General features: G+C 35.0%; 1 protein-coding gene across 1 annotated transcript; it reads left to right on the top strand.

Annotated features, from left to right (window-relative positions):
• The first annotated feature begins 13,013 nt into the window (after window positions 1-13,013).
• Window positions 13,014-13,958, top strand: LOC123784319 (olfactory receptor 5K1-like). Its single transcript, XM_045785648.2, has one exon. The coding sequence runs from the start codon at window positions 13,029-13,031 to the stop codon at window positions 13,956-13,958; it is 930 nt and encodes a 309-aa protein (XP_045641604.1). The 5' UTR covers window positions 13,014-13,028.
• The last annotated feature ends 3,930 nt before the right edge of the window (window positions 13,959-17,888 follow it).

Genomic DNA, 17,888 nt, shown 5'->3' with positions numbered 1-17,888 from the left:
ACCCTGAAAATATATCTTCACCCCCATGTTTATTGCAGCATAACCCACAATAGCCAAGACATGAAAAGAACCTAAGTGTTCATCAAAAGATGAAGAAAATGTGGTGTGTGTGGGTATGTATATGTACACATATACACATGCACATACATACATTCATACATAAAATGGAATATTATTCAGCCATAAGAAAGAAAAAGAATCCTGCTATTTTTGACAACATAGATGGACCCGAAGGCATTATGCTAAGTGAAATAAGTCAGAGAAAGACAAATCCTGTATGATCTCACAATATGTGGAATCTAACAAAAGTGCACAAGGGTTCCTTCTTCTCTACATCCTCACAAATACTTGTTGCTTCTTGTCTTTGATCTTTATGAACTCTTAAAGTGAGATGAGAAGTGACCACACACAGCACAGATGTTCACTGAACATCATGTTAATACTTAGAGGTGCTGATTTTAGAAGGAGTTATATATTTTTCTACTAATAAAAGACAAGTGTTCTAAGTTTGCTGCTCCATTCTCCAATGATAAGTTCCTATTCAACAAATATTTTAGAAGTCATTAACATCCTTATTTTGTCCTTTGATATAAGTGTGATATTTAACTAAGTATAAAGCAATTGCTCTTCAGAAGGAAATCATGCAATACAGATAGGATTTTGAAAACATATTTGGGATGTTTCCATATGTCCTGATACAATTTTCTAGGCAAAAATTATGTGAGTAACATATTAAATTTTTTCACATCTGCATATATTTTTTAAAAACTCGGAAATAGAATTTTCTCACCTACATGAAAATATTCCAAAGAAGTTCATTGAGGTTTGATTTCTTTTTAAAATAAATAAAATTAATCGCATATGTCTGTCATACGGGAGGGGACCAATAAACATTTGAAGATTTGGAAAAAAAATAAATAAATAAAATTAAGCACATTGTCATTAGTTTGCAAGAGCAGATGATTACAAGGGAACATGGTAATTTTACTAGGTAAACACTGGGAAATCCTTTTAAAAGTTAGCAGTTAGTTTTCAAAACAGAGTGCAACAATTTTGGAAATGTTTGAAACATTTAAAATTTCCTGGTAGGAGAATAAAATGATAATTTTTATTCAGAAAACTAACCTGGGAGACACATGTAGGTTAGTCTGGGAGAAGAGGGAGACTAGAAGCAAATTAACTAATTGCAATAAGCTATATTAAAAATAATGAAGTCTGATCTAGATAAGACTCCAAGAATGGGAAAAAATGGAATGAGAAGGAACACACACATAGTTTCACATACATTTTGTAGAATAATTAACAATGAATTATAAGAAGTTGGTTATAGTAGATTAAAATCTACTTTAACCTGTAGATTAATTAAGGTTCTTTACTTTTTTAAAGGATCAATCATATTATGTATTATAGAATATAGAGCAGCAACATACATAGTAAATACTCAATGAGCATTTAAAAACATATTAATGAAAGTACTGTTGTTTTGGCTCTCTTTTTGCCTTGCCTTCCTTTCCCTTCTCTTCCTTTTATTCCTTCCTTTTCCATCCTTCCTTCCCTCTCTTCTTCTTCCTGCCTCCTTCCCTCTTTTCTTTTTTCACTTTGAAGACTCAAAGCTTAACTTCCTCAATGAAGACAATCCGAGAATACATAACAGATACAATTCACATAGAGAAAGCAAATAAACCTAGTTGCCAGTTTTCAAAATAATCAAGTTGTTTTCCTAATATCCTATGAAGATCGTTAACATTTTGAAATTTATCATTATGAACTTGTAGATTTGAATATGTTTTTTCAGCTTAAATCCATTTTAATTATTCTTTTTGATGCCCAAATTTTCTCATCTTTGGCTAGTAGAAACCCAACACAATACTTAAAGATAGTTCTGGAGTCTTTCTCGGAAGACTGCAGTAGCCTCTGGTAGATTTCTTGCTCTCTTGTACAAGACGTCTAGGCTAAACGTGGGTGCTTCCTACCTCACTGTGGTAATTAGACATTTTTTTCAAAGAAGCCCTATGTGCAGTAATATTCACTAATTTTTGGTCTATATCTGTTTCTTTTAAAAAATAAGAAAAATACACAAACATGCAGGCATATCTAAACAATCTTATTTCTCCTTCTTCTTTACTCAAAGGGTAAGGAACCCATGCGTGCATGTGCACACACACACACATACTGCATTGATTTTTTTCTTTTACTTTAAACATGACAGGAAAATCATTCCGTATTGGTATTTGGTGATACTCCTCCTTTTTCCTTTTATTTTTTCTTTTTCAAACAGTAGGACTCTGCTATGTGAATATAGAACTGGTTTTTTAATGGGTTTTTAGATTGTTTCTCATACCTATCTGATATATCTCTACTCAGACCTTTACTTGTAACTTTTCGAATCACTTTGTTTTAGTTGTATCTGTCATACAAAGTATAGAGCTGAGTTTTCCTTCTGGAGCAAAATTGAAAATCTTTTTACTGCAATAGGTGAACTAATTTATTTTAACTTCTATAGTCCAAAATCTTTTGTATTACTTTTTAAAAATACCAAATGTATTATCTTTATTGTTTACTTATACGGCTTGTTTTCCTTCCTTTTTCTATTTCCTTTTGTATTTGAGATGGTTTGTATTTTCGTTTGGGTTGTTACCTTTATGTTAATATCTTTATTACACATCAAATCCTCTTTATATTTTTGATGTTCCTTTTGGTTTGGTAGATGTAAATAATATTACTTCAATATGACTAGTATTTGTGTGGCACTGAGCTTAGTATAAATTTAGCTCTCTTCCTCTACTTATTTAAAAAATTTTTATTAGCCTTTTATTTTATAAGTCTTTTAGATTTTCAAAGGAGTTAGAAAGAGAACACAGATGCCCTTCAACAGACAACTGGATTAAGAAGATGTGGTCCATATGTACAATGGAATATTACTCAGCCATCAGAAAGAATGATTATACAACATTTGCAGCAACATGGACGGGACTGGAGGAGATTATGCTAAGTGAAATAAGTCAAGCAGAGAAAGACAATTATCATATGGTTTCATTCATTTATGGAACATAAGAAATAGGAAGATCTGTAGGAGAAGGAGGGGAAGAATGAAGTGGGGGTAAACAGAAGGGGGAATGAACCATGACAGACTGTGGACTCTGGGAAACAAACTGAGGTCTTCAGAGGAGAGGTGGGTGGGGGATTGGGATAGGCCGGTGATGGGTATTAAGGAGGGCACGTATTGCAAGGTGCACTGGGTGTTATATGCAAATAATGAATCATGAAACATTGCACCAAAAACTGGGGATGTACTGTATGGTGACTAATATAACAAAATAAAAATTATTAAAAAAAAAAAAAGAAAGAAAGAGAACACAGAGCTCCCTGATACACTTCACCCAAGTTCTACTAATGTTAACATCTTAAATAATCATTGCACATAGATAAAAACTAAAACGTTAATTACGGGCCTTATTTTGGATTTTAACATTTTTTCCAGAAATGTCATTTTTCTGTTCCAGGATGCCAGTTTGCAGTTAGTTCTCCTGTCTCTTTAGTTTCCTCCAATCTGACAGTTTCTCAGTGTTCCCTTGTTTTTTTGCGACCTCGACAATATTAAAGAGTACTGATCAGATTCTATAGGATGTCCCTATATTTTGGTTTGTCTGATATTTGTTGATGATTATACTTGTGTTATAGATTTGGGAGAAGACTATCCCAGAAGTGAAGTGTCTTTCTCATTGTGTCATATTGGGGATATATGATAACAACATGACTTGTTACTGGTGATGTTAACGTTGACCACTTGATTAAGGTGGAGTCTGCTAGGTTTCACCACTGTAAAATTAACTATTTTTCCCTTCTCATACTACATTCATGAGAAACCAGTCATTTGGTATAGGCTACACTCAAGGGGAAAGGAGCTATGCTCTGTCTCCTGGAGGGAGGAGAATCAAAGAATCTGTGAAAATATGTTAACAACACTCCAGTAAGTAATAAATATTTGGGGGAGACATTTTGAGACTCTACAATATTCTACTTCTCAAAGTTTTGCCTACCAGTGGACCCTGCCTGTGGCAATTATTACTGTGTATTTTCACAGCAGTTTTCTACTTCCTTGATTCTTTCTACATGTATTAATTAGAAACTATAACTAGATAGAAAATCCTTGGCTTACAGTTTTTTCTTTTAGTTTATTGAAAGTCCTGAGTCATAGATGTCTTGTTTTCTATGCTGCTGTTGAGACACCAAATTGATTTCCCTTTTTGGAAGTGAGGTGCAGACAATTTTAACTTGAAGCCTAATGCTTTACTAGGATATATCTTGCAGTTTACTTCTCTGGGCCAATTATCATTAGTATGTTTGAAGATGTATGTTAAAGTCTTCTGGGTTTCCTCTAATTTTTCTTGGGTTATAATTTTAAATAGTATTTTTGTTCCATTATTACTTTTCATCAGGGACTCCAGTTTTGTGTTTGAGCATCATCCTTGCTAATTTTTCATACTCATGTTCGCTCTAATGCTTTTACCCCTTTATTTGTTTCTCTTTCATTCTCTTGGCTATTTACTTTCCATTCTTCAAAGCTCCTTTTACAGATAATACAGTCTCTTATCCCTTGAGGATTTTATAATTTAGTCTTAATATCTAACATGATTGTGTCTTTTTCTTTGTATCTTATCTACATTTAGTCATCTTTCATCTTATGTATTTGATTTTCTCCATCTCTATTTTGGTTTTTTAATTTTTCATTAAAGATACTTTCTCATATCTCTAAATGCCTGTCTAAGGATAAGGAGTTTAGGTTGAAAAATTGTATTAGAATTTTTCTCTTTCTGTGCTTGTTTTTCTGGGAAGAATTTTCATCAAATGAAATAGTTTTATTCATATTTTCAGTTTTCTTTTTTATTGGTTTTGTGGGGATGTAGCCTATTATTTTTCTTCCCATTTTTAAATGCCTAATTTTTTCTGGATCAGTAATGACAGATGATTCTATTTAGCAGGAGTGAGTGTATACTATAGTTTAAGAAGTTACTACTTTGGGAATAGTCTCCTCTGCTAATATAGTGATACACTATTTCTTTAACAGATGTTTTATCTCTGAGAGATAAGTTTAGTTGTGTAGTCTGACCTTGTGATTTTCTTTTGTTTCTGTAGCAACTTGGTCGAGATATAAAAAAACAAAAACAAAACTCTGAGAAGGAGATGTGCATTTAAGAAGTTTGTTGGAGAATGCCTTCAGGCTCAATAATTATTGATGGAGTGAAGGAGGTAAGATTGGACAGAAGGATGAGTTGACTATAGTCACCACAAAGACCTTAGCCAATCTGGTAGGGAAGTGGGGATTTGGGATGTCCCTTTGAAGTTTCCATGCCTAAGGCAGGAACCTGGAATTTATACTTTCCATGGAACAGTCATTAAATGTAGGCTGACTCCAAGGAAGGAGTATGACCTTCATAAGACAATTATACTCAGATAAACATACTTCCTGATAAGGGATTCGATTGAGAACTATCAGCTACTGGCACTCTTACTGCTAGGGATCTTGGCTGTGAACCATAGATCCATTACTTTTATACTGTTCATAGCTACTTATTTCTTATATTAATTTCTAGGGAAAGCCACACCATGATTTGGGTCTTTCTCTTGACCTGGAGAATCTTACAAGATAAAGGTTAATGGGACACCTGCAGTTCCCACTGTTACAGTTAGGCTCATGATTACGCTAATACTCATCTTCTACTTCCTTTTGATTCCCTTCAACTTTTCCTAATACCTCTACTGGTCCAGGTGAGTAAAATATTGGGGTGATATGGAATCAGATCCCCAGGGAATCTGAGCCTTTCAACACAATGCTCTTTTCAGTTCCAGTGGATGAATTTGTCTATTTACTGTTGAGCAAGGGAATACCAACAGATGCCTAGGGACCACCTGATGCCAAAACATATTTTTTCCTGCTCCCATTGCATAATATCAGCCCTATCTCTTCCTGATAATAGTCAATTTTCCCTGTAATCCTTGTGGACTCCTTTCCTTGCCTGTTGGTCTCTTGGAAAAAGGAATCTAAAGTGACTGGCTGGCAGCTGGACCTTTTTGTATAATGGAATTCTTGTTGTATTCTCTGGCAAGAACATATCCCCTCTGAGTACCAGGACCTCTAGACCCATACAGCTCAGGAATGTGGGAACAAGATTGAAAATTCCCGAGCAGATCACTTGACAAGTCCCAGATTGAGGTATTCAACGTTCTGAAGACACGACACCATCTAATGGTCACCGATTTCCAAAGGAGAGTGCACCCTGAAGCACAGAGTCTTCACATCTTAATTATAGCTTTCAAAGGCCATTTTATCAACTCTTTAAGCCAGCAGCTTCCAGGTGGTATGAAATAGAACCAGTGTGCCAACCACTGCCCAGAACCAGACTTTCTTTACTGCAAACTAAATTTCTTGGCCTAGTGCAATATTATGCACCATTGTACCAGCCTCACAGAGTAATTCTTTTTGAGCCCTTATAGATTGGAAAGATGACCCCTACCTGGATTATGTTGATTCCAATGAAGATGAATTTCAACCTCCTTCAGAAAGGAGGAGGTTCAAAGCAGCAAACTGGATGTTCTCTTGGGGGGGGGGGGCTCCAAAATGATTCTCTGTTTTGGGCAAGTTACAACCTGGCAAGAACAGTAGCTGGATTAGCCTTGAAAAGTTGGAGCCTATGCTATTAGGCACATGCATGCCTCCATCCCAGCCACTATAGCGCTTCATTCACGTGCCCATTGTGCCAGTACTGGGGTAGCAGATGAACAAAGCTAGATGACCTCAACTGGCTGTCATTCTGTGTACTTGGTTGTTTAGTATTTTTTCAATGGTAGATTCTCTCTGGTATTCCTTTACATGTAATATGAAGAACTCCACACTTCATATCTATTTCAGTATATACATTCATATGCCTCTTCCTCAGATTTTCTGCTCACTGACCTTTTGATCTGTCTCCCTCTAGGCCATTGACCAACATCCAAGCTGTTCACCTCTACTATGAATCTCTATATTCTCACCTTGGACCACTTCTCTTTCTGTACAATGGATATAGGTAATCAGTCCACTACTCTAAGGGAGGGTTTCCCCTTATTGTTGCCTTTTAAAGTCACTGGGCAGAGCTAGATTTTATCAGCAATACATCTTGGCTTGCCTTAACATACCAAGATGACTATCTAAGAATCAACCTAGCCATTGAGGTCAGACATGTGAGATGAAGACAAGAGGTCAGTACAATAGTGGAGGATGACACAGAGGTCTTGGTCCTATTGTATTCTCAGACTCTGCTCAGCCAGATCCTTGGATGTGCCGCTTTCATCTTCTAGTGAATTACTCCTGGGCCCACTCAATCTTATACTTTTTAGTCTGATAAATTTCAGCTCACAAAGACAATTCTGGCCTCTTGTTCACATATGGTCCCAAAGTTAGGAGCTCTTCCTCTAACAGAGTTTATAGCAGAGCAGGAAGTGATTTTTTGAATACTTTATTCACTTGCAGAGAGCAAAGTCTTGCTCAGAAACAGATGAGCATATGTTATGATTCTCCTATCAGAGTTTTCCATAAACTCTACTACTGGATATTCTATATCCAATTTATTTCCATAAACTCTAATTCGGGTATTTCTAATACTATTGGCCTGCTGAGTCAGTGTGGACCTGCTGAAGAGCCCTTCCTTGTTCTGAGGCCCACTCAAAACTTCCATTCTTCTCGCATTTGAGCAGATGTAACTGTGTATAGTATCTTTTCAACTTTGTAGGATATTAAGAGATGTTTCAAATAAATTCAAGTAAGTGCTTGAATTGCTGTATCATAGTGCTAAGCTACAATTTAAATAATAAGCCATATATCACATTTTTTCTGAATAAGATTATTATTTAATCAGTAATAGTGTTAGTGGGGAGTAAACAATGTTTTAATAGTATTATTACATAAAATTAAAAATTTTAATACCCTTTCTTTAGTCTAATTCCTTTTAAATTTCTCTTTTCATGCTTTATAATATGTAATATATTAGTATAGTGGTGCATCTATCTAATTTGTAGGTGAGAATATATATATTGAGAACATACTACAAATGATCTTATTAATATGAATGTACACCAAAATGATTTGAAATATCTTCTCTAGTGAAGCCATCAGCAGCTGAAAGATAGTTGAAAACACAAGAGTAGATGAGATAATATGAGGAAAACTCTAGAATGAAAGAAGAGGGAGGTCAAGGATACCATCAGAAAGAAGCATCATTAAGGGCAAAGAGAGAAACACGACCCAGTGTAAAGACTGAGATGGAACAATCAAGAAGCCAGAGGCAGAGAGGGTTACCATAAGAAGCCAGAGAAGACTTTAATAATACCAAACACAACACTTGGTTAGGAAAATAATTAAATATTCTTCGGGGTTTTCATTTATTTTGTGGCCTTGGAGAGAGAGGGTTTTAGTGAATTGACAGAACAGGGAAATTAATCAAATAGGGCAATTTCCAATCTATTTTCCCATTTTTTATAATAATTTTTTATTATGTTATGTTAGTCACAATACAGTATATTTTCGCATTCTTTTTATATAACCTGTTGTGTCTCCTTCTATCATTAATGAGTGAGTTTCAGCCACTCTAGTTGACTGTCCTCTTTTTAAAAAATTAAGTCTGGCTCCTTAAAGATTCCAGGCTTTTACACATGGTTTCCTCTGTCTACTGCTTTTCCCCATGTTCTTCACCAATCATTATCCTGCTTATCCTGTAAAGTTACCTGAAATTATACTTCCACTGGGAAACCTTTCTTTCCTCCTCCAGGTCACCATTCACTTCCCTCACTATATTTTTATATAACATGTTTACACTTTTTTATATTACAGCCAAAAATGTACACAAGTTATCAATGTAAGTGCCTTTCTTTCTCCCCACTAGATGATGAGCTTTTTGTCAGGAGCCATATATAAAAACTAAGAACTTATCCCCACCATTTTCACATCCTGTGCACACACTCCCCATTGCATTTCCAATACCCTGCATATTGAAAGTACTTGATAAAAGTTGAACAGAATGGAAAATTTAGCAATTAATGCAGCATGTATTGAGGATCTAGCTCAGTTTGTTGTCAGGTGCTCAAAAGATGTATGACATAATTGGTGACTTAATATTTAGTCAAGACTTTTACAGTCAAGACACATATGAGTCACATTTGATACAGTGGTGAATGCATTATAAAAGCAGTTAAGAACCATGTAAATCAGAAAAAGAAAAAAAAAACAATTCTATTTAAAGGACTTAAGAAAGTCCTCATGGTGGAGATGTGATTTGAGCTCAAGGATGAGTAGTATGGAGATGGAAGGAAAGAGAGAAGGACTTTCAGATGAGGGAAACATTATAAGCGAATTAGCTGAAGCAACTGCACAAAGGGGCAGTGAAGGGATGCACAAGGCCAAGTGCCCTGAGGCAAAAGGAAGAAAGCAAAGTGATAGATAAGAGACAGGCTGATAGTGGAGCATTTGAAATACCAAAATAAGGAAAATGCATTTAGGAGTACCTGGGTGGTCAGTGAAGCGTCTGCCTTCAGCTCACGTCATGTTCTTGGAGTCGTGGTATGGAGCCCCAGAACCCCATGTCCAGCTCTGTGCTCAGCGGTGAGTCCGCCTCTCCACTCCTGCCCCTCCCCCTACTCTTTCTCTCTCTCTCACTCTCTCAAATAAATAAAACCTAAAAACAAAACAAAACAAAAAAAAAAACCAAAAAACAACCACCACCAAAAACAAAATGAAAAACATAAACCCTAAAAAAAAAAAAAAGAAAAATGGATTTGGTTTGAAACTCATAAGAGAACATTGCAAATTCCTAGGTAGTGGAGTATCATTTTTTTTTATTCATTCAAGAAATATGTGTTAAGTACTATAAAGTACTACTGCTCAAGATCTTAGAAATGAAGGAATGAACATAACAGAGAAACCTCTTCCCTCTTACGTCTACAGCTAATGGTAGCAGTGAGCATCAAGTGACTGATTATGGACATACTCTGTATATAGTATTTTTATTAAATTACATTTTATTAAATATACAGTATATTTATATGATTAGTGGAGTGAAGGGGGAAAACAGGGTAAGAAAGATCAAGGAATTGGGGTGAACCGAAAAGAACAGAGAACAACTCAGTAAATCGTAGGTGGGGATCAAAGGTAACAACAAAGTTTCCATGAGTGCTTTGCAATACATGGGAACAAATTCAATTCAGAGTGAAGGAGTTGATGAGCCTAGCCAACCCTACCACACCTTTTGGTCTCTTCTCTAAGTGCTAATCATCTTTCATAAACCATATTAATCTCTCCAGTAACTGTCCAAACCAACCTGAGACTCTCTTCTGCTCATTTTACATTTTATGCACAGGATAATGAACAGAATTGTAAAAATGATGTCAGTTACCTAAGAATCAGCAAGATGATCATTAAATGACCTTAGTGACTTTAGTGAAGGTCATTTACTTTATCCTCATTGTCTCACAGGTCATCTTTAATTATGTCACATAGTTAATATGTTTTGGGAACCGACTCTCCCCATAGAAATATACTGATGTCATTGTAGGGAAGTCCCATAAGCATTTGATGGAAAACTTTAACTCTGCATTGTAAGGAATATAATTATTCACGCTGACCTATTAGTAGTCTCCTGGACTTTCATTCTTTTAATCCCAAATGTTTTTGAGACCAAAATTTATATTCTGAAATTCTATGAGACTTAACACCATTAAAAAAAAAAAAAGCACTGTGATGTTATAAGACTCTTCCCAGAGTATTCACGTAAAGGAAGTATTCAAATTTATTTTTATTTTTACTATGATCACTCATAAATATCTATTTATCTGAATTACTTAGCATTTTTTCATTGTTCTCAGATTTCAATTTTTCACTTTTCTAGCTCTTTTCACAGTTGAAGACTATGAAAAATTAGCGTGAGATTGAAACTCAGTTCATGCTGACCTTTTCTGATGATAAGGTAAATTTTCAAAATATACAGGTAAGAATGCAGCTTAACTCTGTTAAATCATTCAGGCAAGTACATTGAACGTTATTTCTAACATAGCTGAATAATTAAATGTCATATTTAATATTTTAAAACAAGAAAATAAAACGTTCAGCCTGTGCCTATATTGTGATGTTTTGATTATGGAAAAATAAACCCACTTACACCATAAAATTTACATAATTAGACACATTGGACAATATATCCTAATGGATCACTAAGTAATGATAGAAGATAGCCTTTGAGGGAAAACAAAATTTGTTCTCAAAAATCATATTTTTTTTAAAGATTTCTTTAAATTTATTCATTTGAAAGAGAGAGAGTGAGAGAAAGAGACACAGAGAGAGCACAAAAAGGAGAGAGGAAGAAGGAGAGGGAGAAGCAGACTCACAGAGAGCTGGGACCCAAACATGGGGCTCAATCCCAGGATCTGGAGAATCATGACCTAAGCCAAAGGCAGACTTTTAAACATCTGAGCCACCCAGGTACCCCATCACAAAAATCATAATAAGAGTTAAGATTTTTCTCTTTTTTCTGGGGCGCCTGGGTGGCTTAGTTGTTAAGCGTCTGCCTTTGGCTCAGGGCGTGATCCTGGTGTTCTGGGATCAAGCCCCACATCAGGATCCTACGCTAGGAGCCTGCTTCTTCCTCTCCTGCTCCCCCTGCTTGTGTTCCCTCTCTCACTGGCTATATCTCTATCTGTCAAATAAATAAATAAAATCTTTAAATTTTTTTTTTCTTTTTCTAAGTGTTATAAAACTAAACAATACAGGCAAGCTTAGTTTTATTAGCTTTTAGACTACTGTGATAAACTTCAGAACATCTTATATAAATGTCTTAGGAAACAGGACAGAAGTAGATGGGTCAATTCAGTTAAGAGAATGATACATAATTCTTTTAATGATAAATTTTGAAGAATTTCCTTTTTAGGCGCATCTTCAAAATTAGCAGTCTCAATTTGCAGAAGCGAAGCGGTCACTAAGTATCAGGGGTAGTATATCGACAACAAGTTCACCTAGCTCAGGTCTTTGAAGCTAGGACAGAATCAATACTTTTTTTTCCCCTCTACAGCATTAAACAACTCTTATAAGAACTATAAGTCATAGCTAAAGTCAAATGTCTGCAATTCTAATAAGGAAACTGCATGCATATATATATATATAAAGCCATGTAGATTATACAGAAGTAATTCTAGATTGTGCTGGGTATATAGGATATGCTTGAGGAGGCAGAAAGTGAAAATCACTGTGGTCTGGGGCATTTAGTTAAAACTTTCTTAAGTAGCATTATATGTAAACTATGCTTTACATAAAGAGGAGAGGATTTAGAAATCTGGGCAAACCAACAGGAATAATGACATGGACAAAATCAGTTTATACAAAAGGATCTAATACCAGGAAAAGGGATAAGAGAAGTGGTTATATATATAGATATTTATTTCCTTGGATATCCAAACTAATTTTCTTTAAACATGAAAGTCTTATTAATCCTTCAAGATCTTCATACAATTTGTAAGATGTAAATTTAACATATCTCTTGTATGCTGTTTTCAAGCATTCACTCGACTGGGACAGTATATGAAAGCATTTTGTTCAGTTAAAAAAATGTGTATATATGAAAATTGATTATAAATTTATTTTATGGATCTTTAAACCAAAAACTGATGCTGAAATTTTTTGTCAACAATGAACCAAATATGGCTATGCTAGATTTGTACACTATTCATGCATAAATTCATAAAGACCAACCTTTCCCACTGTAAGCATTCTTCTTGGAATTATAAAAATATTCACGGGAATGCTGATTTTCAGAGTTGAGGTTATAAAGCTGACATTTTAGAGGAATGAATATCTCCTAGAGGTTTGTGTGCCTGTATCCAGAGATAGTAAGGGAAGTTTGAAGAAGTTCCTCTCTTTGTTGTAAAAAGAAAAATTTGGAAGGAAAATTATACACACTAAATCAGAATCTTGTCTCTCCAGAATTGCTATATCAAAAGAGAAAGTGGATATGACTGAGGGTAACTACTCCTTGACAACTGAATTTATCCTCATAGGATTTACAGATCACCCAGAGTTGAAGAGCCTTCTGTTTGCGGTGTTTCTTACTATCTATGTGACCACCATGGTGGGGAATCTTGGCCTGGTGGCACTGATTTTTATGGAGCGTCGTCTTCACACACCAATGTACATCTTTCTGGGCAACCTGGCTTTGATGGATTCTTGTTGTTCCTGTGCCATTACACCAAAGATGTTAGGGAACTTCTTTTCTAAGGACAGAAGGATTTCCCTTTATGAATGTATGGCACAGTTTTATTTTCTCTGCCTTGCTGAAACTGCAGACTGCTTTCTTTTGGCAGCAATGGCCTATGATCGCTATGTGGCCATATGCAGCCCACTGCAGTACCACACCATGATGTCAAAGAAACTCTGCATTCAGATGACCACAGGGGCCTACATAGCTGGAAACTTGCATTCCATGATTCATATAGGGTTTCTCTTTAGGTTAACTTTCTGTGGGTCAAATCAAATTAATCACTTCTTTTGTGATGTTCTTCCATTATACAGACTCTCCTGTGTTGACCCTTATATCAATGAATTGATGATATTTATCTTCTCAGGTTCAGTTCAAGTCTTCTCTATTATCATAGTCCTAATCTCTTATCTCTGCATCCTTTTCATGATTTTCGAAATGAAATCCAAAGAGGGAAGAGGCAAAGCCTTATCTACTTGTGCATCTCACTTTCTCTCTGTCTCAATATTCTATGGTTCTCTTCTCTTTGTGTACGTTCGACCACATTCAGGTAAAGAAGACGGTAAAGATTTACCTGTTGCTGTTTTTTATACTCTAGTAATCCCTTTATTAAACCCTTTAATCTATAGTCTAAGAAATAAGGAAGTAATAAATGCTATGAAAAAAAATATAAAGAAAATTTTATAACATTCTAAAAAAAAACATCCCCTGTGGGATATTAACTTAAATTTGATAAATTGTTTTTCAAAATCATGGAATATTGAGAAAGTAGAAAATGACCACTTTGTACATAAAACATTCCATTACTAAAACATGATAGTATAGGAGTCAAATAAATAAGGTCAGCAAGGATACATTCTGCTACAAAGTATTCCCAAATCTAAGCTACTAGCTCCCAGCAAGAACGAACTAAATAATTTTTCTTGAGGTCACAAACTGTGTCACCAAGAGATTAGCTAAACTATTAACTAATTGTTTCAAAGTTTAATGAGTTACTATTTTCAGCAAATACAACAAACACTAGGAATAGAAGTCAGTATATATAAAGATCACCTCCATTTAATATTGTTGACAAATTTCTGGAATTCCAAAGCATAATCTTACAACCTCCGGCATATTCCAGGAAGAATTAATCCCTTCTTAAACAACATCATCTGCCAGGAGTAAACAGTATATATTTGATTTTTAATTTTTTTTGAGTTTATACAAGATAGTATAGTTGAACATTAATTAACAGAGAATATGTATTCTCAAATCAAAAATATTTTCAACCTTAAAAGGGGAAATTTTGGTATATACCTTTTACTACATCTAAAAAATATTAAAAACAAGAAAAGAATAAAATAAAAAATGTGTAATAAAAAAGGACTATCTTCACCTGTAATGTTAGTCAATTTTACTATCACATTCTCTGAAATAGAACATCTGTTTACTGGTGATTTATCAATCAGTAGTTGAAAGAGATGTTATTTATACTGACATCAATGGATTTGAATATTTTCATATAGTTTGATTAGGTGTCCGTCAAAAATGAAGTGCAAACCCGAATACATTAAACTAAATGAGGGGGTCTTTCTCTCTGATATTACTTATCTTGTTTGTTACTAGGAATTCCACCAACCTGTACTGACTCCAGTGTAAATTACTGATACGTTCACAGCATTAACAAAAAGTTGGAGATGCTGTAAAGCATAAATGAGGCACAAAATAATGAAAATTCTAAATGCCTAAACAAAAAATATTTATTGATCACTTACATATGCAAAAATGAAAGAAAAAAATGGTTTACTGAGAACATGTTATCTGCAAGGCACAAAGCTAGACATTTCATATATATTACCTACCAACTAGTCAGACATGATTTTTCATGCATTTTCACAGTAAAGAACTCATCCTTTGAAACGTTGAGAGGATTGCTCAGGTTCATCCAGGTGATTCAGATTGAGCTAGTATTTGTATCAATGCTACTTGGGAGTTCAGAAAATGGAGAGCCTTGTCACCTGGGATATTTAGTCCTTATGTAGCTTCAGAAGTAAGCTGTGCCTTAAATATGATTTTTAAAATTGATGTTCAGAGGAAAAAAGGAATGAGTATGACCACAGTCAATGTGTATGGAAATAAGTGTGACACTGGGAACTGAGGTGAAGGAGGTGAACCATGGACAGAGTCAGAAAGCCGACAAAACTGTTGTGAAGAGCTGTTGCCAAATATGGAAAATAAGGGTGAAAGGGGTTCAAGTTACTGAGAATCTTAAATGACACCCTAAGGAATCTGAATTTATATCAGAGACATCAGACACCGAATTCTTCCTAGAACCAGGTAATATGATTGTATTTTTCAGAAAACTCATCTGGCAATTGATAGGAATGAAGCTGGAAGCAATGAGGCTAACCTCAAGAATTCCTATGTTAGATGATGAGAGCTGACACTGGAGGATAACAGGAGAGGAGTGCACAGATATAAGCAACATTTTAAAGAACAAATAGTAAACTGTAACTACTGGATAATAAAATGAAGGCCTATCTTCTTCCTGTAACAACCTAGTTATAACCGATTTCCTATCACTAATAAAAATTTATCCTTGATAAATACCGAAAAAGGTATGTGACACATTTGGCCATTCACTAGCCATTTCCTTTAATATATTTTATGTAATTAACTTAATATATAAACGTTTGTTATTTTTAAACAAATGAAGAATATTTTTAATTTCTTGGTTTTAATTTCTAATATTGCAAATACTGTTAGATAACAACCACATACACAAAGCTCTACAGGGTCCTAAACACTTTTTTTAAGAGTGTAAAGGAGTCCAGATACCAGATTAGACGAATGCTGTTCCTTTGTACCACTCTCTATTTTAGGGGATATTTTTAGTTGTCCGATTCACATGCATTGATCCCTTTCCCTTTTCCGGGGGTACCACAAATTCTGTTTATGTATTTCTGCACCACCCACTTCCAACCCTTAGCAACACTGAAGCCTACAGGTCTGTTAAGGGAAGAGCCTGTGACTTATTTGGGGCCAATGAGACAAAACAGATAAATCCGTGGAAGTTTCTGGGATATATGTTTCCTTTATTTTAAAAGAGATCCACAACAAAGGTAGTCTTTCTTCCTCTGAATGTCTGGCACAGTCTTCAACCATTTTGCCATCAAAAGAGAAACCAGCCTGGAGATGAAGTCAACACACAGAGGAGGGCATAGCTGAGGGAATTGACAACAGACCCAGTGTCCCCGGAATTAATCATCCCTCCTCATTTTAAATCCAGTAGATCTTCTGACTGTTAAACTTGTTTGGAAAAAAATACTTTCATTGCAACTGAATAAATATTAACTGATACATTCATGTCTCTTGCCTCATCTTTCATTTTCTGCTCTTTTTTAAATTAATTCTCACACACCTTTTTAGCTTACGAAAATTTTTCATCAGTATCCATTTAACTACTCAGCATATCTATTGCCTTTTTTACCCTTATTTCTATATTTTAATTTTCTATAAAACCACTGAAAAAATGGGGACAAACAGGATTTATAAGTTGTCCACAGAAATGTTAAGGTGGAACTCAGGGATCAAATCCAAAATGCATGTTCTTAACCACTAAGTCATATTATACACAACATAGAGAAATGGATGCAGCAAGAGAGGAAAACTTTCAAGAATCTAAGCTGTAAAGTGGGGAGAAATATAGGACAGAGAGTCAAAAAATGTGAACCAATGACATTTTCGTTCTGATTTATTTTGAAAAATTCAAGCTTACAGAAATGTTGAGAGAATACCCATGAATTTTTAAAAATCAAGATTATTAATAGTTAAATTTCACCACATTTGCCCAATAATCCATCTGTAAATTGTATATATACATATTTAATATATGTATGTACTTGTGTATATACATACATATGAAATTATGAGTTTACCCATAAATTCATCAACATATATCTCAAAAGAACAAAGACATTTCCTATGTTGTCACATCATTTTTTCAAGGTTGTATTTATTTATTTGAGAGTGACAGAGAGAGTGCAGGAGTTGGGTGGAGGAGAGAGAGAGAGGGAGAGGGAAATGCAGGGTCCCCGCTGAGCAGGGAGCCCTAGGTGCCTGGGGCTTGATCCCTGGACCCCAGGATCATGATCTGAGCTGAAGGCAGACACTTAATGACTGAGCCACCCAGACATTCCTGTCTTATCATTATTATCCCCAGGAAATTTCACATTACCTAATATAATGTTCACATTAAAATTTTTCCCAATTTTCCCCAAATTGTCCTTCTTAGCAATTTATTTTTTCACCAAGAATTCAATTAAAGGCCACTGTTTACTTTATTATCATTCTTTAGTCTCCTGTAATCTAGAAGAAACTTCTTGCTTTTTTTCCTTCATGACATTTAGAGTTTTTAAATATTTGTGTCAGACATCATGTGAAATATCCCACCATCTCTATTTTTGTGATGTTTCCTCGTGAGAAGATTGAAATTAAATAATTCAGCAATCATGGGTGTGCTTGTTTTTCTTTTCCCATCATGAGGCCTAGCACACTAGTTTGTCTTGTTAAGTGATGCTGTTCACTGATCACTTCATTAAGGTGGTACCATCAGCTCTTCCTACTAAAAAGATA

This window comes from Ursus americanus, chromosome 4, assembly GCF_024610735.1.
Source record: "Ursus americanus isolate L20-20 chromosome 4, mUrsAme1.1.p, whole genome shotgun sequence".
NCBI classification, from domain to species: domain Eukaryota; kingdom Metazoa; phylum Chordata; class Mammalia; order Carnivora; family Ursidae; genus Ursus; species Ursus americanus.
The sequence above is the reverse complement of the archived record's forward strand: the minus strand, read 5'-3'. Positions and strand labels throughout refer to the sequence as shown.

What these genes read in the sequence shown, in the direction of transcription:
- LOC123784319 (XM_045785648.2), top strand. Translation starts at nt 13,029, where the DNA reads ATGACTGAGGGTAACTACTCCTTGACAACTGAATTTATCCTCATAGGA.